Genomic DNA, 24,972 nt, shown 5'->3' on the forward strand with positions numbered 1-24,972 from the left:
CGATCCCCGAGCAGCTTTTGCTTTCTCAGGAGCTATCGGAGCTGTCGGCTCTGTTATAGACTGCGAGGGCCGGGGCCAAAGGGAACTCCTGGGGTCTCCATTTATTTCTGTCCAGCAGGGGAAGGACCGTGCGAGAAAGTGTTTGCACTGTATGTTTGTGTGTGAAAGTGAAAAGGAGAAACTCAATTTACAGTATGTGGGTAACCACGTCCCCAAAGCCAAACGGTACAGAAACTCCAACATCTCTAAGTGAAAACATCGGCCCCTCCAGTTTATTATTTTCTGTCAGGAATCTGATGTTTCAGAAATGACTGCAGTTAGTTTAACGCTACCACGTACTGTAATTAGCCTACTGCGAGAACCTCCGGAGAAAAGGGAGCTCTCTATCAAAGCATAACTACTCCAATTAAGAGACTGAAAATCGACTTTGTGGGTGGGAATAGATTCCCCCTCGGCTAAAAAAGCAGCAAATTGCTCATTTCCGCACACGTCCAACATGTCTTTTGTGCGTCGGCACCTAAACGTGTCCTAAACATGACCAGATTTGACGCTACGTGACTTCACTGATGGATCGCCTCAGCCTGGACCCGCTCATAAATCCATGTTCAATGGCATGTTCTTCTCCTGTCACCATTACCCCTTGTGCCTGCTGTCATCCAGCTGTCTTATGTCTGCAGAGTTACAGTGTGCACCTGTCAGGTACAATTTATGGAAAGCAATTTGTTGTGTACCATGGGACTTTCAGTTTCTTGAGAACCTTTTTTCTCTGTTTTTCTGTATTTGTTGCACACGTGTCTCTTGGACCATTTCTTTCCAAGTGTGAGAATCGACTATCTCCGGCTCCTGTGATTTGTTTTGTGCCCAGATGAGTTGAAGGATTACAAGCCCCCTTTTGGGGTTTTAGATTGTCTGAAAAGTGCATTGTCTCTGAGCTGAGGACAAGGCTGTTTTCCTCAGTTTTGGAGGTACATGGCTTTAGAGGAAGTTAGTTCTTAAGATAAGCTGTCACCAGCTCTGCTTGATAAAATGAGGAAATGAATGCGCAGCAATTAGCTGTTTGTTCGTGTTATTGTTGCACGATTGAGCTGCTGCTTGTGCTCTCAGCGAGGATTATCGCCCTTAAGAGAGGGGGGAAGCATTACAAAATGACAGCCTCTCGTGTCGAACAAGTCAAGCTGATTCAGTGAATATAGACGAGGTTCCCACCGCATGTTCTCCTGCATGTTAAGGGAGCGGCGTTAACCTTGTTTTGATTTGCATCTCCTTAGCAATTAAGATAATATGTCGTAATTAGAATTTTAATGTACCGCTGTGAGATTTTTGATAATTACACAGAATTCTCTGCGGTGATTTTCTCTTTGCCTGCTTGTCTTCACAGATGAATTCATGGCTGATTAGATCACTGCTCTAATCAGATTTGAGCTACATTGTAAGACATCTTCCCACATGTCTCGCTCAAGCTGAGTTACTCAGTGTTACTGTGAAACAGTTAATGTGGAGACGCCAATGTTTGATAAGGAGTTTCTAAATTGTACTTAGACAAGCAGCAGGTTCCTCTATCGCAGCAGATGAAAAACCAAGGTGGACCTTGTAATTAAAATGGCAATCTGCAAGATTCCCGTCCTGGTTGATTTGGCGACACCTGTAGTTACTGGTGGCACCTGACAGCTCTCTGCGGCTGCTCCGTCTTGTTTCATTACTCCCTGCAATATCTCACACTGATCCACGGTTAAAGAATGCAGAGAATCACTGTTGCCTTGTTTTATAAACACTTTTGATTAAAAGTGGCGCTAACTGCTAAGCTCGCTGACATTTCCTGCACTTCCTGTCACATTCATTATAAAAGTCAAAACTGCAAATATGTAAATATTACAAAACTTTCATCAGTCCCTGTGGTTCAGTCATTAATACCTCATTACCTCATTTGGTGACAGTTATTTATCAGACATTTATTTCAGAGTAAATCTTCGAGGTTGTGTCTGGTTAACTGAATGTGTGTCTGGTGCTGTCCCTCCTTTACTCATTTACTTTTTTTTTTGTAAAAACAGGAAATTCTGAACTTTATTGCCAGATGTTGTGTCACAACACATCTAGTTATGGCCAAAAGTAGTAAATACTGACATTTTTTATTCCATTCTAGTGCACCAGCCTTTATCTTGCACAAGTTTCACAGTCAAACTTTCAAAATAGTTGTGGTCACAGCTGCTAAAAGTTGATAAATTGACCTTATAAGTCTACACCATCAGTAGTAGTGCTGTAGATTTATTGATAGCCAGTTGGCCGCTCTGAAATATCTTGACAAGTATTAAATGTAATGATAAAGGATTGTGAAGCGTAGACATCTCGTTCTCACCTAGCATCACAATAGATCACATTTACACTTGTCCAAAGGGACTGACACTTACCGTCAGTTCTAATGAAATGCTACTTTTACAATCTTAAGCTAGCATTGAATTTAGAATATGACATAACATGCTGATGTGCTAAAATGTGCATGTTAATGTGCTATCATCTAATGCTGAATATGCTTGTGATATAACCGACATTGTATTTGTGTTTATCAAGTACAAATTCATCCTTGTTGTAATATCGTAGGAGGTGATATTATTGGAGGCAAAATACTCCTGCGAGCCACTTCAGCCTTTTTTTTTTGTTCTATTGTACCAACTTCCTGCAACTGTACCAAAAGTCAGAACTGTCCAAAAAATGTTTTCACAATGCAAATAAATAGAACCATGGTCCAGTTTGATCCAGAGCAAGAACACCTCTTTTGGTCAGACAAACTTTTGGTCCATTTGCCCGAATTGTGATCCGATGCACCTTTTCATTCCAGTTATTTTGGACTAAACTGAAAAGTCCAAAGATCAAGACCAAACGAGGTGTTGAAGCGCCCAAAGTTAGACGGCAACTGATGTGATCCCAAAAACAGATCTACATTTCTGAAAAATCTTGCATTTCACAAATCCCACATGGACGTAATGAAGGTGTATTAATTGAAAAAGTTTAGATTTCACATTTAATTAGTGGTGTATTAGTCAGTCAGTGTGGCTTTTGAGAAATGATAACGATTTTTCTTGCTCAGATGAATCTATACACCCCACAATGCAACACAACGATCATTCCACATAATGCATATTTCATCAGGGCACCTACTTCAAAACTCAATACATTAACTGCGGCTGTTTGTTGTGCATCTCCCTCTGTTTTCACAACGCTGTTTTCTAGCTGCTGGTTTTTATTCAGCACAAGACAGCAGCCAATATTCCCCTTGGCCTTTTCACTACAGTAATACAAACCAGTCAATATTGGCAGGAGTATATTTTCCCACCCCAAGTTGCCATAGTATCAATACTTGAGGACGATAACAGGGGCCGTGGTAAATGAGCAGAGATGTGCAAAGAAAAACTAAACCTGAGACCTCTTTGTGGTGCGAAATTGGCCACCACAAAGGAATTAATGACGGATCCTTCCAGCATAATTGTCTAATTATGCCGGGCAGATGGGGCACTGCTTTAACTAGGACACATTGTGCTACCTCTCTAGACTCTCCACAACAAAAGGCAAACCAGTGTGACAGCCTCTTCAGCAGTGAGTGGGAGGGAGAGTGAAAGGAAAAAAAAAATGGAGAGAGAGGAGAGGAGGGGGGGGGGAAACTGGGTCTGTCACTGAGCCATTCCTCCACTCGATATGTTACCACAGAAACAAATGTATGGTGTAAACACTGCGTGGATCACAGCTCCTTGGAGGTGAATCACTGCAGTGTAATGAGGTTGGTTTACATGCTGCTTCTCAGCTTCCCACCCAGGCAAACTCAATACTTAAACCCTCTAATTAAAGAGAATCGGCCACTCGATAATTGATCACATCGGTTGCCTCGGCATACGCCGTCACTGTGAGGCTTCATGCCGCTGTTTATTAGAGCCGTCTGCCTGCTTTGTCTCCTGGGAAGGAAGAGAGGAGAGAAATGTTACAGGAGAGGAGGAGGCGGCAGGGATGATGCAAAGGTAAACATGTAGGGAAATTAAATCTCCCCACTTGAAAGCCGCTGTTAAAGTAGCGGTGGGACAAACGGGAGAATATCGCAATTTCACAGTTTTTGTCTCGAGGGTCTTTCGGGTACTTCAGCTGCACTTGTCACAATAAAATATTCCTGGCCTTTTGGAAGCATTACTTTCTCCATCAAAAAGTTGTTAAAGGGCCATTAAACAATCCTCTATCTGGACACAACTAGAATTAAAACAACACTGAAGAATCTCTGGGCTCCAATTCCACATACTTCATCTAAGCAGGTTTTAAATGTACAGTATTGTACTTAGTTTTATTTGGGTTGTTCCCTCCACCAAGGCGGTTATGTTTTCACTGTTCGTTTGTATGTTAGCAGGATTACGCAAGAACCACATAACCGACTTTCTTGAAACTTGGTGGACTTGTGGGTTATGAGCCCGGGAAGAACCCATTCATTTTTGGAGCTGATGTATCTTTAACATTGCGCAATAGGGCATTGGTGGTGGAATGAGTATGAAATATATATATAAGAATGAAATATTTATTAAGTATATAATATTTGGAAAAACTATTTTGTGAAGAGCCGTTGTTTTGTAAAGTTTAATCGGCTGTGCTGTTATAGATTAGCAGTTTGTTGTATTGTATCCTGTTGGAACAAAGCAGAAGAGTATATTGATTTCTTATCTACTCACAGCAGGAACAATGAAAGTCTATTGTACTGTGCCAAATGTACTTTGAAAGTGGGACAGAACATGTGGCGCAGATGGCAGCAGGATTTAGGGGGAAAAGTGTGTTTTTAATGCCTCAAATCTTGGAATCGAATATAGTTTTTAATTCTCAAAGATGCCATCAAAAACCACATGTATAATAATCTTTTTTTTTTTTTTTTTGACTTACCTTTCCCTTGGATTCTCCCTTTCCTTCATTTTATTGTCCCCACCTACTGTAGCTCCTCTTTTGCACTTGTCTCCTGTGTCAGCTGCTTGTTATTGACCTGTGTTATCTTTATCAGGGCGGCCCATCACTGGGTTTTGACGCAGGCAGACAGGAAGTGACAGGGCTGACTATTGAGCATCTTCGGGCACCTCTGACTCATAGATTTCCTCTGACTCCCCGTGGCGCGGGGGAATTGCTGAGTTTCAGAAATTGATTCATGGAAAGTAAATGTATCATCAAGGCCACAGGACCGGGGCAGGAAGAGGGAGTGGGTCAACAGAGATGGAGGAAGAAGAAATCGAGAGGTTTTAGGAACGTAACAGACGGTAGCATGTATTTGTGGTAAATGGGTCTGGAGTAAATACCCAGAGTGCACCTGCAGAGCAGACAGACCTGAGCAGGTGTGGTGGCATCAGGGAAGATGTACGATTGAGCCAAGTTACTCTGAAAGGTTATAGCTCCTTTCCTTTGCTTGACTTTAAAACACTGCGATCGCTGGAGCAACAACAGTATCATGCTGCTTCACTGTACTGAAATCAGTTATTAGACATTTACAATGACATGAAATTACTCCTATTAAGAATTAACATTAAATATTGGTTCCATTAGTGAGTGTGTGCCATTATTACCTTGTCAGAAGGGCCACATGGGTAGAGAGAAGTGTGTAGAAGTATGTGAAGCTATAATTAAGGCTTGTTCCTCAAAACGACTTTCTGAGTGGAGCCACTATTATTAGATTTGTTCTATAAGTTACATCTCATTTGTATTTATGAGCCGTACAGCAACCTGAAGCCGACCTCAGACAAATAATTATAGTTTTCCCTGTCCTGATGTTTTTGCACAGAATCATCTGATCAGGCTGTCATGTCTGCACTGGCGGCGACCCATTTGGCACCTCACCAAAAGCGAAACGTATTATTACAAAGTGGGTGTAACTTCCTTATGCCAATCACAAAGTGCTGGTTTGGCATTTCTGAATTCCTGTGGCTGGCAGCTGTTAGCGATTTCTCTGACAACCTTTTTCTTAAAGTAGCCTGCTGGGGCTTTCCCATCATTAACAATTAGGAAAAATATTCTCCTCGCGTGCACACGTCGAGAAAACCCGTGTACATAGTGATAACAAAAGGGTGCTTTGTGGATTTATTTATAATGTTGAACACTGTGTATTTTTAAATGAGGCTGACAGAATGTGAGAAATACTCAAAGTATATAAGTATAAGGTAACACTGCCTATAAAAACACATCATTTAATTGAACTAACACCTCTCTGAAATGGTGTTAATAATAAATAAATCAACAATGAGAAAACTCTTTCTTTGCCATGGCTGCATATTCGTCTGTTTCCTGAAGTGTTGCTATTATTGAATACAATATTAATAATACGTTTTTTATAATAATATACACTTTTATCTGTGTATAGATCTTGAGAAAATAGCAATAATGTCTCTTATAAAAGATATGTTCACTGAAAATATGAAAACTATACAAAAATCATCTTTCTCACAATTATCTGACTGACCTGACTTTTTCCTCCCTGCCACAGAACTCCATTATACAAAACACAGCATGTCAAAGTGTCCTTGAGCAAGGCACTGAACCCCTGCCTGCTCCTGACGCTACATAATCAGTGCATGAATGAGTGTGTGTGTGTGTGTGTGTGTGTGTGTGTGAATGGGTGGATGACACATACATTGTAAAGAGCTCTGAGTGGTCGATAGACTAGAAAAGCTCTTTACAAATAGATTTACCTTGAACACGGGGACTGTGGTTAATTTTCACATTCACTTGCTGCAGTAAATAGTCACTGTAAAAACACCCAGCGTGCATTGATTTGCTGCTTAAAGTAATATGGTCTAAAACTATCTCCTCATTTATAAGACTGTATATCTTCATTAGGGACCAATGGGACTGGGCTGTGATGACAGTATGAAAAACATAGACTCATCCCTTAAGAAGTCCATTAATACGTCGCTGGATGTGCACCAGACACTGATTACTTGTTCCCTGGCTCATCGCCCAACTTTTCACCAAATGTCTTTGTAATCCCCAACAAGATTTTTCTGATATCCTGCTAACTTGCACAGAGATAGAACAACAAACTGCACCAAGAGAAGTTTGACAAAAGGTTTGCATGTGTATTTATTCAATATTTGACTTGTTGTGTTTTATTTTTCTGCTGTATTGGATTCATTGGTTTCAGGTTTCCTGGTTATCAAGTAGAGAAGTTTTTGTCAGATGTGCGTTCTGTCTCTCTGAAGGCAGCTGTGTTGCATTTCCCCTTGAAACAGGCTAGCACGTCTGGCATCGCCCTGTGACATTATAGCACTGAGGCAGCGCTCATACCGGGGGAAAAAGCCCTGGTTTTTAAACAGCACAAGGGGGGTGTGTTGTTTCATATACCAGTGAGGCAATAAAAATCTGATCCGGGAAGTCCAGTTGGAGGAACGCAGTTATGTGTTTCCAAGGCCAGGACGCAGCAGAGTGGTTTTAAAAGTGTGGGAGGTCATCGTTGGCAGCAACAGTTTTATATTTCATCTGGACAATCGCACGGTAAACAGCAGAAAAACATTCGTGTTACAAAGTCATGCATGTGATTGGCCAGCGCCTTGCCAGATGATACAGACCCCGATTAAACTTTTTCATCAGCTCGCTTCCCATCTTCAAAGGAATGAGAATGGCTAAATTCTTTCATGCAGTGATAAAGCCAGTGTGAATGTGGCCTAATACAATATTAATGTTACTTAGATTGTCAGCCATTACTCTAACTACCCCCTACGATCAAAGTGTTTGATTGTTGGTTGGTTTGTTCGATCTTCAGCAAGAACTACCCAATGGATTTCCACAGAACTTTTCGGAATGATGGGACATGGGCCAAGAAAGAACAGATTTCTCAACATCGTGAGATAGGGCGAGTTTTTCCCCAATTTCCCAGTGAATAACGCCTGGATCTTGATGAAAAATAATTTAAGTGTGCAACTTGGCTTGATTGAATTTAATGGGACTCTAGGGCCTTGGCAGAAGTATACGCTCTACTGAGTGTGATTGTTTTTTCACCTGTGACTGTTTGTTTCTTTGTCAGTAAGCTGATGCAGAAAGCCCCTAAACTAGTTTGCAACAAACTTGGTGGAGGAAGAATCCATAGACTGTTCCAGGAATTTCTTTTTCATCACAAAAATGTCTGTATCTTGATGTAAAAAAGACATATTCATGGTGTTGACATTTATGAGTTTGTGTAATTTGGTGCAGATTATCAGACTGTTTCCTTGTATTTTTCTATTATAAGAACTTGACAGACGTGTGGAGGATTGTTTAGCTTCGGTGGAAGTTTATATAAACAGTTGGTTTATGCTGAAGTGCCATAAGAACAGCCCAGCCTGTTAGCAGCTTGTTAGCCTCCTGCGTATATCGTGTTTCTGCAGAGGTTACAAAGTGAAGATAAGTTTATTGAACTTGGTATCCGTCTGCACTCATTGTTTTCATTTCAAGGGTGTGAGCGAGACACACACACACTTCCCCCTGGCTCTGAGCGGATCCTCTGCGCTGCGTTTCTGCAGCGGTGACCTTGGTTCTTCTCTAAAAGCCGTCTGTCAGTGCAAATTCTTACAGGCACACTGCCCTGTAGTGTTGAGAACTCATTGAATCTGCTCTGCCAAAGCCAACAGGGCACGAGGTGCAGGTGCTGCACTGAAATTGGTTTGCTTTTTGCTTAAAAAGGTAAAGTGTGCTTCACACAGACTGGCTCTCTCCAAACAGCCTCTGTAACCAGACTCAGCTCCCTGTGCCCTGCTTTGGGTTTATGGTTTCACTGGAATCAAAGCGTGTTTACACTGTGTGAAATAAATATATGAATTTGATTCTCATGCTATTTGGGTTATGAAAACTGCTCAGACAGTGATATGTGGCCGTTCCAGTAAAAATGCAGTGTGGGCTGGGAGTTAGGTGAATCAGTTTTTTGGCACACGCTCAGTTTTTAAAGATTATTATGAGACTGTGATTTCAAGGAGAAAATAGACCGAAAGAGATCGAATTCAGTTTTTTGGCAGAAGGAAAAGCCTGTTGGCACACAAAACTATATCTAAATAGAAATCACATTTTTCACTCGAGTTAGATTTAACTGGAGTGCATTGTCCTCCTCTCTGGCTCAGAAACTTTACTGTCTAGAAATGTGAAAGTCGCAGCCACAGTGTTTCACTATATTAACATTATTGGCACGCGGGGTGTTATATCTGGCAAGGAGAATCCATTTTAAAAGAATTTGGAAATACTGTGTATGTAAAGAGCATCTGACACAGACCTCAGTTTCTTCTCTTAATCTGCAAAGCGTTAAATAGGTCAGTAATATTTCCCATCTCTTTTCTGCATGGGTTTGTAAAACGCACAGGATACAGGACCAAATCATTAACATGGATGAAATCCAGAGCATTAATGGTAACCAGGCAGAGTCGAATGACATTGTTATTGCAGCCGTTCCCCGAGAAAGTGAGGGGAGCTGAAAATTTGTATTTGATTTATTGCGGGGTTTGGATTTATGTTCCAACTCTCAATAGGAAAGTAAGTGATCTTCGCCCGGTTTTCTCACAAGAGAGGGCCCCACAGCATCTGGCGCTGGAAACATCTCTGCATCAGAAGGAGTTCCTTCGAGTTTCTCTTTGCGCTGCTTAACCACCAAGAATTTACACCTGTAGGGGATATAGTATTACTCTGTTTATTGGACCGCGTTCAAGTCTGAGCCTTGAGAAATGATCAGATGAGCCAAATAAGCTGCTCTTTGTGGGAACGCGTCGAGCAACAGGTTACGAGACGCACTTTAGTTTTGTCTTGCTTTACCTGATAGCCTCCATTCGCGTTTATGCTGCTCATGATCGCAATTAGGAAGCTAAGTTATTATTTAGCCTGGTTTATTATGCGCTTAATGGTATTTGATAACTTAAGTGTTCGCTCAGCATTGCAGCAGTATGGCGCGGATATAAAGAGCTTTGATTTGCTCGGCTCAAGTGCTGTTATTTATTGGGATTTCTTTCTCCAACAGCACATTGACGAGAGCAGAAATATACTGCTCGCTGTCACCGTGAGTGTGCTGCTGAAACCTTGAAACATCGTATCTGCACATTTTTATCTGCTCCAAGTGATGATACGAATACCATTCTTTATGGTTTGGTAATAACCGCCTTATTTTTCATAGGGATGTAGAGCATTATTTATCACTGGCAGTGTTCATGGGGATTAATGATGCATAACTCTGTCAGAGTTGCCTGGCATACAGCACCAGCCCAAGAAATCTGGAAGGTTATCAGAGCAATAAATCCCAAGTTTTTTTTCTCGCCGTTGTTTGTCACGATGCACTGCAGCAGCCAGCCGTTATGACGGTTCCAGCTTGTTCTCCTCCTCTCCCTCACTCCGTAAGCCGCCTGAAAAATAACACGACTTGTTTAAGCTGCCAGTTGATAAGGTGGAATTTGATCGCACAACCTCCAAAGTTCAAAGCGGGCAACTGTTCTTAAATCTTCTCCTTATTACGTCGACTCTGTCTGCTTCCAGCTGGATGATGGGGCGCGGATAAGGAGCGCGCCGCACGCTCGCTCCACCTCCGAGGCTCGTTCCTGGCAATGAGAACACGAGCACAGTGTGTTCACTCTTGCATTTTAACTGTTTTGTCAATTGCCGTCATCCAATTCTGTTATGTCTATAAACTGGAAATTAAATTAGGTGTGCAGACGGTTACACAGGTTAAATCTATATCCGCCCAAGAGCAGCAGCAGTATTTTCTTTCATCATGGCTTATTTTCTCTGTTTAATTTATTGAATAAATTGGCCCTTTTAACTCGCCGAGCAGGAGGAAGCCATCCATGCATTGTCCATGATCCGGGCAAGAGAGGAAGATTCAGTCTATTAGTGCAATGATAGGGCCTTTACTGCGGCAAGCTGGCTGATTGAATGGCATCCTCCTCAAGGTCAGGCCGGAGCTAAGAGCTATTTTCTGCTTACCTGTGCAGCCGGCCGGCCACAGAATCAGCACACAAACTGCCTTTACAACAGCGAGCTTAGTAAGCGGGGGCGCTCATCACCGATATTTCCAGCTGGTAACAATAAGAGCTTTGCCTGCAGAAAAGGACACAAAGGCATGAGTAATATGATAAGCAGGATCTCGCAACCGTGTGTAAAGACATTAGGAATGTTGTTTTTTTCGATCTGCGCCCAGGGGTCGAATCATATCCTCCCATTGTGTCCCTGTCAAAGTAAAAGCAGTGTGTAACATGTGGACCAGTTTGCAGCCAACGTGCAGACAGGGTCAGAGGTCAAGCTGGGAGCACAGCTGGTTCGTCTGCTGGTTCCTGATGAACGTGAGGCGCCTGCTGTTGCTAGCCCACTTTTCACGAAAAACATAAGCATTTGGCTGCGATAATGCAGCATGACTGAATTTGTGGCAGTCGTATTTTTAAGCTGCTTATATTCAGGGACCTACTTTGTACATGTCCAAATTACTGTTAGACAATATAGAAATGTGTCAGTGATCCGACGATGGATACGGGAGATTAGGATTAATAATGTCTGGGATGGATGGTTGGTTTTTGTTGAATGATCCTGATCGTCATTTCATTGTTGGTAAATTATGTCACTAAACACAGTCAAGAAACTCATCAGAACCCACTTCCTCCCAGCAGCTAATGTTTTGAAATGAATTTTCCGCCCTGCCACATTGAATTTAGTCGGGCCTGACCTGTGCTAAACCCACAACCGGGGCTGTCATTTGGCATATGTAGAAGGAAAAAAAGAAAAATCTCTTCGGTAACACGGATCACCCGTGTTGTCACCGCATCTGGGAGGACGAGGGAGGGGGCGCTGCCACATGCGAGAGATCAAAGCACCGTGGAAATCCACCATACTGTGTACAGGAGAGTTGTGGGAGAGGCGGGCGGCGCTGGGGTCAGGACTGGTTCACCTGTGCAGGGGCCTCGCACAGCTGCACTCCCACCAGCTGGAGTCCACAGACCACAGATAGGATTAGAGGCTTTAGCTGCAAAGGTCCCTCATCATCTCTCTGCCTGAACCTTGTATGGCAACAACCCCCGCAAACACAAATGCCACTTTATGATCACTTAATAACACACCCACCCTCAGTCCATGCACACGCTCACTCAGTATATCAGCTCGTGTGCTTTTATAGCCACCATTGTCTCTGCGGATAAATAGGACAGCTCAGCAGTCTGGGACTCCCAGCCCATGAATCTGGTGTGGAGGCATTTTCTCTCCTCAGCCTCAGTCGCCGCCAACCCCCCCCCCCCCCCCCAGATAGGTATCATTGCACAGCCCGCCATTGTGAAGCCGCCCCACGGCTTCTGTATCCGAGTTCAGCCCCTCATGCCTGCCAGGTAAACCCGTCAGCCCTCTTTGCTGCCGCGATAGGGGAGTTTGGCTCCGACTGACTGAAACAACATCACCTTGTTTATCCTGTAAATAATTCACCCCTCCTAGGCAACAGAATCGAAATCAAGGTTGTGTGTTTAACAAGGGATGCGAGGAATGAAGAAGATCCCCTCCCCCCCCAAAATATAGAATCAGGTGTTTCCTCTTTAGATAAACTTGGCGCCCGGAGACAGCGACACATCCCTGATTCCTATGCAGCGCGAAGATGCTGCAGTGAGATGTGTTAGGAGTTGTGTTTGGTTGTGGGGGGGGGGGATGTGGAGATCTGTTTATTTTGTGTGCTCACTGAACTTGCCCTTTGATAGCTCTCTGAAGAGGGTGCAGAGATACTGTCGGGGACATTCTTGTCGTGTTTAACATCAGAACCTATGGAGTGTGTCAGCGCTTCATCAAGTTTGATGCTTATCATCGGGGGCTGTCCCGGGGAGCTGTCACCTCCCAGCCTTCCACCCCCCGCCCCGTCCGTGACACACACATGTGTACGTGGACACGCGGGCTGCCTTCCTTTGTTTTGTGTTGTCTAACATCACTCCCCTGGGGTGGTGTACTAGTGTCTAGTGTAGACAGACTGTTTATTTCCCCTTCACTTGAAGCATCCACTCTTCAGTTTTTTTATTGTTTGTTTATCAGATTTCATGTGGTTGGTACCAGGTACAGTCCATAAGTATTTGGACAATGACACATTTCCTGTGTATATTAGTTTTTATCTCCAGCAAGAGCTGAAATATCAAAAAGGTTTTTACACTTGCCTGAAGTAAAAGAAAGGTAAACGTGATAAACAGATCTGTAGCCTGTGTGCCAGCCTAGTGGGGAGCAGTGTGTTGTCTTCACCTCTGTTTGTGTGTTTGTGTGTACAAAATAACTCCACAGTGCATCAATGATTTTTCTCCAAAATTGGTTGGAATATTGTTTGGGAGAGTATCTCCAGATGATGAACTTTTGGAGCTGAACGATCTTGGAGGGGCAGAGCGGAGAGCCACCGAGTTTGTGCTGAATCCTGCCTGCCTGCACAGGATAGTAAAAAAAATGTGTATGCATGTTTTAACGTACCATGGACATGGGTGGGTTATCTCCCAGTGCTGCCAATGGCCAGTCTGCGTGGAACAGACGGTCAATATGTTTGTGTGTATATGTGTGTGAGAGAGACAGAGTGCGGCAGTGGAGCAAATAGCTCTGCCCTCAGCCTTACAGTGAAGCAACAACATTAAGTTAGACCTGTTATTTTGTGCAGAAAAATCCCGTATCATTGTGAAGCTGTGGTAGGATAAATTAGACGATGGCAGGCTGCCACAGGCAATTACACTCTAAAGAAATTAGCATAGCCTGATTGGGGTATATACTGTGCAGTGAATGCATCGCCCCTCTGATGCTTTTAATTGTTTTTTCATTTGATTCAAAGTAAATTGTGCCTGCGTGTGAACTTTACATCAATGATCAAAGTGTAGACTGATGAGATATCACAATCAGCTTGATTAATAGGATCAGCAGAAAGGTGACATTATTCAAAAAATGTGTGATGGCTTAATTCACTGTAATAATGCACCACATGGCCTCCAGTGAAGATGCACACTGATTTCTGGAAGGAAACAATTTTATTGAGATCTTTAAAACAGAGCCACAGCACGCTGACCTCAATTGTTGTCTAACTCCAAATCTAATGCTGTAGTGGTGCCGAGGCGAAAGGAAATGAGACACTGACTAAATACTTACAGACTGCAAAGTACTGCACAGTACTGCCCTACAGCCAGAACCCTAAACTACATGACAACTGTGAAACAACCATTACGAAAGTAGTAAAACACATGTCTCCCCACCACGCTGGTGTGTCAGCGAGGGACGCGCCAGGCACTGATCAGAAGACAACGAGGATGTGGATATTTGAAGCTGATATTGGGCCAGATTCCCATCGGGCTACATGCATGCCTCCCCTTTGAGTGTTGATTGCAGAGAGGAGAATGTGGTTGACTGATCTGAAAGGAAATTACTGGAGAGAGAGCTTATCCATGCCTTTGACTGATAATCAGCTCATTATCGTGTTGATCATTTACAGCTCTCCCTCTCGCCTCCTCTCTATTCTTTCAGCTGTGTCACTGAAGCAGAGCACAGAGACTTTTAATGGCTTGGCAGGGAGCCCGCTGTGGTGAGGCAGAGTTAAAACAGCCATGCTAGCCCTGGCTAGTCTCCACTTTTACACAGTGCAGGTCCCCACCCCACTTATCAACCTTCCCAGGGAAGAGAAAAAATTAAAGAAAAACAACAACAGCGACAACAGCATATGCAACCCTGACGTGGGGCAGTGCCCTCGCACCCCAACATGGCTAACTGTGCATGAAATTGAACTGATTGGAGTTATTGACCAGAAGGCTCCAGCCCCTGAGAGGACATGGAGGAGGGTGGGTCGGGTCCGGGAGGCGGGGGCTGTGTGTTACCTGATTGAGTGAAAAATCTGCGGCCGGTTGCTTTGATGCCTGGCACTTTACAGGAAAGAGTGATTTAATGGAAGCTGCCAGACCTCATCAATGTCAGTGCTTGTGGTGAGGGCCCTCCGCTCTGCCGTGCTTTATATAAAAGCACTCGCCATGACAGGTCCTGATGGACAGATGTTTGCTAGTTGTTTTAACTGCACAGTAAAAAGAAACACGGGTATCAGCCTTCACCTCTGGCTCTAAAAGGCTGCAGAGCGAGAGGAGGCCACCCCGGCGTGCAGCGCCCTCGCCCTCTGCTATTTTAGGACTCTATAAATAGCCTTATTGAATTTTTGCCGGGGTTGATAAGCCTGTAATTAATGTGACCATCATTAGGCACGGACATGTTCTTCTCAAGAGGACCGTGCTGGTGAGGTGAAGCGGGGAGAGGAGAGTGGAGACTTCTCCTCTGTCCTTGTTTTGAAGATGGACTGAGCAGCGTGAGAGGCGGATAACGACCAGCCAGCGTCCCAGTGATGTGCCGAAGACGCAGCTTTGTTGTCGACTGGCGTCATCTGTCAACTCCCCGCCAAAGCCCACTGTGTAGCGTCTTCAGTAGATCTGAATTGCATTGGAATTGCATCATTAATAGAGCAGAAATGATTCCCAGCAACTCCAGGAGAATACATTGACCCCTGAGGGAGACTAGAAACAAGACAATGTTTTTACAGTGGGGAATATTTAACTAGAGCTCCCATTACCACTTCATCAATATACAGCAGCGAGTGAGTGAGGAGACAGAAAGGAGGGTAGCAAAAAAAAAAAGTAACAGGGGGAATGTATTAGCTTATAGTGCTAATGGCAGTGTGAGCGCTCAAGTCCCAAACATTCAGCCGCCTCATCTCATCTGGGCTGTGTAATTGCCCCCCCCCCCCCCGGAAGCTGCCACGCGAAGCGGCTGCCTCCGTAGTGAAGAGTGGCAGCTGCTGGATGTTGAGGACCAGGCCTGGGTCACCTCTCCAAGCGGGTTCCCTTGCAACCATGAGATGTCATAATTATTAGCTATCTGGGGGCCAGCGTTTTGGTGGTGGGGGGGGTTCTTTTGGTGAATGGAAGCCAAACAGAAGGAGACGCCAGACGTATTCTGCACTTAACATAACGTATACTTTACCATCGCTTTGCCTTCAGCGAGCACGCCTGTGCAGCATCTCACCCGCTGCTTTTCAGGGATATTTTTCTCTCTTGTTTGTATTAGGTTTTCCCTCCGTATCTAATGCACCTAGAGATATGTAGCTGTTGTGTATCATGGGAACTTATTAATCTGTGGGGACCGGCGTTCTCCCTAGTTAAGTCAATATACATGAGCTGCTGTGCGAGATACAAGCTCCCAGCACCTTCAGAAAAATGTTTCTTCAGCTTCCCTCTTTCTTCCCAGCCTCCTCTCTCTCTCTCTCTCTCTCTCTCTCTCTCTCTCTCTCTCTCTCTCTTCTCTCTCTTCTCTCTCTCTTCTCTCTCTAACATGCCACCTGGGGGCAAATCTCACTCCGTCTCATCTGCTGCTTAATTTCACTGGAGCGGCCCTCAGTAATGAAGCGCCTTGATGTACATTTGCCAATTTCTGCCTCTGCCACTGCGGTATAATTGGGATGTGACTAAGCATGAATACCCAGCGCAGGGTTGGTTGACCTCTCGGCGACCCCACGAATAGCGCTTTTGTCATAATGGAGGTATTATCTCACATAATCTGGGAATGGAGAGGGATTGTCTGCAGGGTGCCAGGGATGGAAATGAATTGATATAACTCCTCTCTCCTGTGCGCCACAGAGGAGGAGGGGGGGGAAAAACTGCAAGACACGTTTTTTACATGCTCATAATGAAGACATTTTCTTCTTATCTTTTGCCGCTTTGTGTTTATTGGAGGAGGAGAGCAGCTTCTGGCAAAAGCAGGGGGAATTTTTTTTTTCAGGAAGGGAGGGAGGTTGCTGTGGCACTAGAGAATATTTTTCTTTGTGTGTGTGTGTGTGTGTGTGTGTGTGTGTTTGTCAGCCTTGTGTGGGTGCACTGTGTACTCATGTACATGTTGGTGTGTATGTGTCTGTTAATGACCCTGTAAAATGACAAGCTGAGCTGGCAGTGAGAGTACAGCCGACGGTCAGAGAGAGAGGGGGAGGAAGCAGGAGAATTCAGATCGTGGTGATGGTGTGTGTCTGTGTGTGTCTTTGGGGGGGGCGGCGGTCAGTTGTTGCACTGTGATTCACCACGCTGTCATCATGGGGACAGGGGCCCCTGAGTGGCCCTCTCTATTCCCACCTGAGAGGCCTGCAAATGGAGGGGCCGTGCTGTCATTATTTACAGCCTGCAGCACCTAACCTTGGATTCGGAGCTCATCACTGCGAAGGGAAAATCAGATTGGACTTGACGTGTACCCGAGCCAGTGACCTTGATAAGTGTGAGGTGCCTGCAGCAAGAGGTTAGGGAAGAAGAGCTCGCTTCTGTCAGCTCTCGCTGTGGATTTGCTCGTGTTGTGTGTACTTGTTTGTGTGTTTCAGCCAGGTGGGGAGTGAGGAGTGGGGGGGGAGCACGGCTGGATGACTGAGCCATGACTCAAGATGGCACGTGGTCGGCCTGCTCACGGACCTAAACACAACGGGCATATGTGGCATTATTACTGTTTATTTTGCGGTCACTATTGCTAAAAAAAGATTTGTCGATTAATTGATTATATTGACAAAAAAAATCCTCTGATTGCTTAGTTATCAAGACACTTGACAAACATTTTGAAATGTGAGGTTTGCCTTTCTTCCCTCCCAACATTTTGGACTATTGGTCATACAAAACACACTTTGAAAATATCACCTTGGGCTGTGGAAAATTTGATGAGACTTTTTCATTAAAAATCATAGAAAACACTGATATTGAAAATAGAAGCCTGATTTTTTTTAAACCAGGTAAAAGCCATAAAACCCTTCCAGATCCACTGTGTTTGTAAATTGGCAGCCTTGGACTGAAAATTCACCAGAGCCTCGTGTGAAGTAATGAATCTGTGCCCGGGTAATTTTATTTTTCTGTTTGATTATTTATTTCTTTTTCTGTGTCGAAACTAGTTACCTGGAGACCAGAGGGGGGGATTGGCGAGTGCAAAATATAACGGGAGAGCATCTCAGGACGGGTGATGAAAATGCATTTTTCTTCCCCTACTGAGATGCTATTTGGTCGTGTGAAATGATTAATTTCACACATATACAGGTCATCCCCGAAAGCAGCAACATCTCATTCACAAGAGGCCCCCGTCAGCAACAAAACAGGAGGCTGCAATAAAATGAGCAAACAGCAGCACGTACTGAGCGTCAATAAATCTTTGGAGGTTAAACATGAGCACTGTAGAATTTGAGCAGCCCACCAACCCCCACCCCCCACCCCCCTTGCCTCTCTCATCAGGTAAAAGTCACTGAGTACATCAGGACTGTCGAGATCCAAAAAATGGCCGTCGAGCAGTTCAGTCCTGTGGTAGCAGGTACACGCTCTCTCACACACACACAGAGAGAGTCTGTGTTTGCATAAGTAGGATGGAGCCTTGAATTATTGGGTTTGTGTAAATAAGGCGATGAGACTGTTTTTAGCACACAGGGAGGAAGGAGTGCGTGGATGAAAATAGTGCGCTCTGTGTGGAGCGGAATTGGTCTTGGGTTGTTTACGACAGCTCGCAGCCCTCGTATATCACAAGCAGTATGTTTGCTGTGAAGCTACAGTTTGTGTGCCATCTGCCTTGGCTGAACTTGACCCGACAAACAGACTTATAATTTGTAAACTGAGCTCACTGTAACTGCTGTTTTTGTATTTTTTTCTCTTTCTCAGTGGATGATCCAGAAACCCCACAAGGTGGCCACCTTCTTCGGCTGCATCGGCACCGACCACTTCGGGGAGATCCTGAAGAAGAAGGCCGAAGAAGCCCACGTCGACGCCCATTACTACGAGCAAAACGAGGAGCCGACCGGTACTTGTGCAGCCTGCATCACCGGGGACAACAGGTTAGCCACCTTTTCGTCACCCCTGACCAAGAAATGACCCCCGAGCTCGGATTTTGAAGGAGTCATTTTGGTTCATTTGTACATCCGCCGGCAGGCAGTTGACTCCTGGGGGCTGGAAGTCATAACAGGGAATCATAGCTCCGCTCACACATCAAAAGGAAAAAGCACAGCTTGAGTGTGTTTTTCCAGGCCCCCACTCGGTCTCTGCCGCCCCAGTGGGTTGTCATCCATCTATAGGCTGACAGTAGCAATGTGTTAGAGATGGCTGGGCTATCCCAGCTCTCACCTGTCAGCCTTCCCGACTGTAAAAGGGGCTTTAGCGTCTCTGACGACTCTCACGCTAGCATCATCATCAGTACGTCAGCCGACAGACAGCAGAGGTCAAAGCCTACACACACACACAAATATCACTAGCAGTAAGGGCTCCAGTTCATGATAGACCAGGTGTGGATCAATATCCTCCTTCTCTAAACACTCCCCTCCTCTGCAGCCCTTCATCCGCTGCTCCTCGAGTTGTCAGTCAGTCAACGACTGGACCCTGACCGCCCCGGGAGCCCGGCCCTGCTGAATGGTCTTAGTGGGCTTGTTTGATATGGGCTCTGACACCTGAAAAGGTCAGGCGCCGTGCTCAGGGAGACGAGCTCTGTAATATTTCTTACAGGTGTTTAACAGACAGCTCAGGAGGCCGGTGGAAAGGTCGTCGGCAGGGCCAGATTGGAAGGGTGATGGCTTTGAAGGATTGGGAGACAGTATGTCACAGCCCCCGGGCTTTGATTAGTGCAAGTCTTTAAAGAACAAAAACAACTCTCCTACTTAATTAAAGACATAATATTTTACAATTCTTCATTAAAATGTCTAAAAACAACTAGAACTATGTTATATATTTCGACTTGTGTGCTTACATTATCCAAAATGTTTCCAACAATGGACAATATCCCCAATTTTATCCAAAGTAATGGGATGTTTCATTTTGGTCAACTATTTATTAAATCATAACCACTTTACACGTGGCTTTGACCATCTCTGCTATGATTTCTGGGGCAAATGATGTATGATGATGGAAAAACCTGCTGCTAGCCAGTTAGCTAGTGGGCTGTATTTTCCACTATTTGTATTGGTCAATCGTAATGGATCATTAGCGTTTGCTGCGTAACGTTAATAAAACGCTGCTTCATAAGGTCATCAAACTAAACCTTTTGTTATTGTTCTGATTGAGAGACCCCAAGCAGCCACAGTTACATGCTGAGTTCCCCATGTGTAAATTAGTTGAAGCTCTGTCACTGGATTTCCCCTGTTAGGTCTATACAGTAACCTTAGTCTCACACTTACTGTAGTATTTAGCACTGCCAACAAGCTGCAACCAAGTTTTATACAGTTAGTTAGAAACAGTCCAGTTTTGTTAACATAAGATGTAAGACAAGATGTAGGAAAACAAAGTCCCATTCACAATAGTTTCAGCAAGTTTAGTTTTTCTTTGTCTTTGACTGTTTAAAATGGTTCTGGGTCACATTATATTTTGTAGAAAACTACAGGGATTGTCCAACTATTTTTTCAGAGAACAAAAATGCTAAATTTTGCAATAATTGCAGACGTAGCGAAACTGCAAAATTCCTGGAGGAACTGCTGAATGTTTTGCTTTGGAAGAAAACTGTGGAGCAAACATCTTAAATGTATTATATCAGTCGATTGAGACGTTACCGGAGAGCGCCGAGCTTTTGTCATGTCGCCTGGACTTACTCAATAATGATACACACTTTGTCTGTCATGCTCGCTCTAACCTTTGAGTCCATTACTGCAGCTCACGTCAAGGGGAGTCCCAACAGTGCTGTCATATCGTAGCTGTTGTCCTCACAGTATGATCAACTTAGCACACTCCTCTGTGATGCTAACCATGCTGAGCAGCCCTCTCACCGTGTGAGAACGGATCTCTTCCTGCAGCCTCCCGTCATATGGCCGCCCCTAAGCAGCGATGATGGCTGCACTCATTTTGATGGCCGTTCATAAAGAGGCAGCACACGAGGACTGGCTAATGAGCTGTGTTCAGATAATGCCACCTGCTTCATGTTCCAGCTCCTGCCATTCACTACTCGACTCAAGTGTTCATTTAGTGACGCGTTTTCTGATGTTTTTCCACTTGAGTTGACTGAGGACCCTTTTCTCCAGGTGATGTAATATAACAAATAACGTGGAGCTGGTTCATTGTTGGCCTTGAACATCCTTTTTTATTTTAATCTGTCCCTTTCTTTGTTTGAGATAACTGGTGGTTAAAGGGAATGAATAATAAAGACATCCAGATGACTTTAGTTCACCTTGGTTCAGACGTTCTGAGAAACCATTATCATCCTTTTACATCGTGAAAGAACAAAGGAAAGTCTGGGGCCCCAGTGTTTTTTAGGGATGTGGTTTTTTTTGTGTGTGTTTGAGACAAAATTAAGATGGATGATAAGCGAGGCACAAGATTTATGGGGTCTGTCTCGGCAGGTCCCTTGTTGCTAACCTGGCAGCGGCAAACTGCTACAAAAAGGAAAAACACCTGGACTTGGACGGCAACTGGGAGCTGGTGAAGAAAGCCAAGGTCTATTATATTGCGGTAAGTGAGACCCTCTACATTCAGAATGATTGTTCCCCAACTCCATTGCCAGAAGAGGACGAAATGTTAAGAGGCTTTATTCAGGAAATGCCTCAGCGCGCCTTCTGCATTGTCAATATATCCATTCATCCTTTGTCGGGTGAAATGAGCTATGTTACCTATTGAGACAATGCAGCTCCATTCTCCCCTTGTCCCCCTTCGTCTTTGTGCACGAAACTGCAACACAGTGTGAAATTGTTCTACATGTAATGCATTCATTCGTTTCTTTTAATGTGGAGACAAGCCAACAGGTGCTGAGAAAGTGTGAAAATTGATTATGCAAGTTCATTTGGCTTTACCCCCTCCTACACAGTCTACCCCCTTACAGACAAAACACACACACACACACAGATTGAGGAGGACAGATGTGCGCTTAGACGTACACACACACACATTCAAGCTGCCCCACTGAGGTAATGTCTTCACTTACAGCTTCTGGAGTAGGATGGCCTGCCATGCTCATGTTTCACTGTTTGGGATTAAGTTTAATTCCGGCAGATCAACATTTTCTCTGATCTCAAGTCAAAGTGATAGCCCTGAAATTGCGCTTGCATTCCACATCTTTAAGCAGGTCATTATCGACATAAATCAGCCTCGCGGTCCAACCCTCAGCATACTCCTTGACATATTGTCCCAAGTGAATTTCACAATGGTCCCCCTGTTGCCCACAATCCCTCCAAAGTGTACTGTAGTGCAATAATGATAGAGGCTTCGTAATTAGCTGCCCAGTCGCAGAAACAAACACACACACACACACACGCTCAAAAAAAAAAGCTGTCAGTGCTTGTGCTAGAAAGCAGATCAGTCTGTCCATCCTCCACAGTTTGTGTGGTCTCATTTTTAGACTCTGCTTCACATTAACAAACACTGCACATCCTCTGCAAATTGGCAGTTGGGCTTTGCCCACATCCGACAGTCTTGTGCACAGGGAAAAGCTTCCGTGGGATTTGAGGAGGGATAGAAGGGCCACAAATGGGTGTTTGTCAGTGCTTGGAATCTCAAACATGGTGTTCCGCGTCCCTCCTGGGCCTCTTTGTCAAAACAGGGGGATCATTCGCTTTATTAGAGTCCCATTCGCACTTCTAAAGTACTTAGCCAGATACACTGCCACAGCTATTCCCACTTAATACTGTGTGGCGTGTCTAGACCGGTGTTCACCAAGGCCTCCTCTCTCCATTAACCTTGTCGAGAGCACTCAGATGTATTTACCCAATTTACAGCCAAATTGTACATTTTCTCCCTCTCTCGCTCTCCCTCTCTCTCTCTCTCGCTCACTGTACCAACCACTGCTGTGTATTAATGTGCTTTGTTGATTTTCATTAAATCACTGCTGCGTGGGCTCGAACACGCTAATCTGTAAATTTAATTACAAAAAAGCCCAAACTTGTGTACGTTAGTATGTTATTTGCTCACACGTGCGTCTGTGTTTGTCGGAGCATGTGTGTTAAAGAGGTGATTGATGATTCCTGGCAGAGCCTCTCAAGGTGCCTGCTACTATGTGGTGTGATTGGATGAAAACAGAATTATTAGAGGGCTCTTGCAGCCAGTCTGGCTCATCCAGCAGCAGCAGCAGGGCCGGTGGCAGACGCAGAGCAGGGAGGCAGCACTGCCATTTCTCACAAAGAGAGAGAGGGAGAGAGAATGTTGAACTCCTGCCAAATGTTTGGTGGCAGGCTGTTGCTAGGAAATCTGGGTCCTTAGGCAAATCATTGCACAAAGACCAATAACAAAGGCGTGAGGGGGAAGAAGGAATGGCTAAACGCATTTCAGGCAGGCGATATCTTCTTTTTTTTCCTGTTGACTGCTGTCGCTGCTGCAGTGATGTTTACAGTTACTTCTTTCCCCAAGGATTGTAAACATCAGAAATGGAGGGTGATGTATTGTGTGAAGGGGAGATGAGTGACTCTAATTGGTGGGGGTGATGTGTGCGTGCTGGCCCAGTTAGCCCCTTCTCCCTCCTTCCTCTCGCTCCCACTTTCCTTCCATCCCCATCCCCCCCTTGGCCCTTTATGGACACCTCCCTCCCTCCTCTTTCTCCTCTCCTCTTTTTCTGTCTCCCTTGCCTCCCCCTCTCTCTTCCTCCAGCCTCTGATACACACACACACACATACACTTGCTGCTAAACACACACAGCGTGCACGCACACATTCTGCAGCATACCACTGGCTTGTTTTTCTTAACACTGAGCGCTTTGCCCTGTAATTTGATCTCCACCGCTTGATGCATCCTCCATGATGCCACTATGAATTAACCTATGGCTCTGCAGCTCTCTTTAGTCCCAGCTAATAAAATGGCCCATCCTAACTTGTGCCATTTACATTCAGGGGGGGAAAAAAACAGAAGCGCTCGTTCCAATATCCTTATCATGCGTGGAGCAAATAACTGAATTAAAGACGAAGGGAGACGAACAGGACAATTGACTGTGAAAAGGCCTGTTAATGACTCGGCACAGATGGTCAGAAACAACCCAAGGATAGACGGAGGAGACGCTCGCCTATGCCAACTGGCATGATACGAAAAAACTCACCCAATGAGACACAAGCTGCAGTGCTGTTAGGTCACAAACCTGATCACAGCTGTGGACACTGTTGGTTTATGCCCTGAGCTAACGGCACAATCCCCCGTTAGCCAGCGAGAGGTCAGCCACGCCTGAGGAAAACAGCTAGCCCGCCTCTTTTCTTTTTTCTTTTTTTTTTGTCAAACAGCGAGTTGAAGTGCCTCACATTGTTAACACTGGCACACTGCATATAGCATTAATTGGCAGTTGTGTTCTTGCCCTCGCTGCAGGGGAAAGCTGAGTTCAGCTTCAGTCACTGTAGCATAATATGCAAGAAAAAAAAAGGAGGCGAAGGGGAGGGCAAAAGCAGGAAGAAAAAAAAGCGCAATACTGGCACCACAAGCAGCACGTCAGCCTGCTTACACCCCAGAGTGGCACAAATACACACACGTGTACACACACACACATTGTTACTCCGCCCCACCAGCCCCTGCAATTTGCAGCCAAAAAGGCAAAGGGAGAGGTTTAACACACACACAACTAACTGACACCTCATCAGCCTCAGCCGAAGGGCTGATTAGCACAGAGGTGACTGCGGCTGTCTCTCTGTCCAACTCCGAGGACCACGCTGTCCTCACACTGACCTTGAGCTTCCTCTCCTCCTCTATCCTTCCCCTCTATCCTCCACTCTCCCTCTCACCAACGCTCTTCATATCCAATATTCCTCCCTTCCTCTGTCTCCATCTCGTCCCTCCCTCCCTCCCTCCCTCTCCTTCTCCGCCCCCCTCCCTCTCCTTCTCTGTCTTTTTCTCTCTTTCCTCTCCACTCTGTACTGCACCACTCTGCACTGCCCCTGTCCTTCCACATAGCCAGGGAGGGATCACGAGGCAAAATGCAGGCAGTGGAGAGTAAGAGAAAGGGAGGGAAGAGAAGGGGGGGGGGAAACTGGCAGGCTCCCCCTTTTGTCTGCAGGCGATCAGTTACAGTCTTGGTTGCCGATGAAATTTAATCCCCACCGCATTTACATGCCAAGTTTGACTTCTGGCA

The 24,972-nt window shown here is 44.9% G+C and overlaps 1 protein-coding gene across 2 annotated transcripts in view; it reads left to right on the forward strand.

Annotated features, from left to right (window-relative positions):
- Window positions 1–24,972, forward strand: part of adkb (adenosine kinase b) — a 100,884-nt gene that overhangs the window by 24,254 nt on the left and 51,658 nt on the right. For both annotated transcript variants that reach the window (XM_034570276.1, XM_034570275.1), the window contains exons 5-6: window positions 18,627–18,799; window positions 21,281–21,389. In XM_034570276.1, coding sequence (XP_034426167.1) covers window positions 18,627–18,799; window positions 21,281–21,389 — 282 coding nt within the window. The remainder of the gene's footprint in view (window positions 1–18,626; window positions 18,800–21,280; window positions 21,390–24,972) is intronic.

This window comes from Hippoglossus hippoglossus, chromosome 19, assembly GCF_009819705.1.
Source record: "Hippoglossus hippoglossus isolate fHipHip1 chromosome 19, fHipHip1.pri, whole genome shotgun sequence".
Taxonomy (NCBI): Eukaryota; Metazoa; Chordata; class Actinopteri; order Pleuronectiformes; family Pleuronectidae; genus Hippoglossus; species Hippoglossus hippoglossus.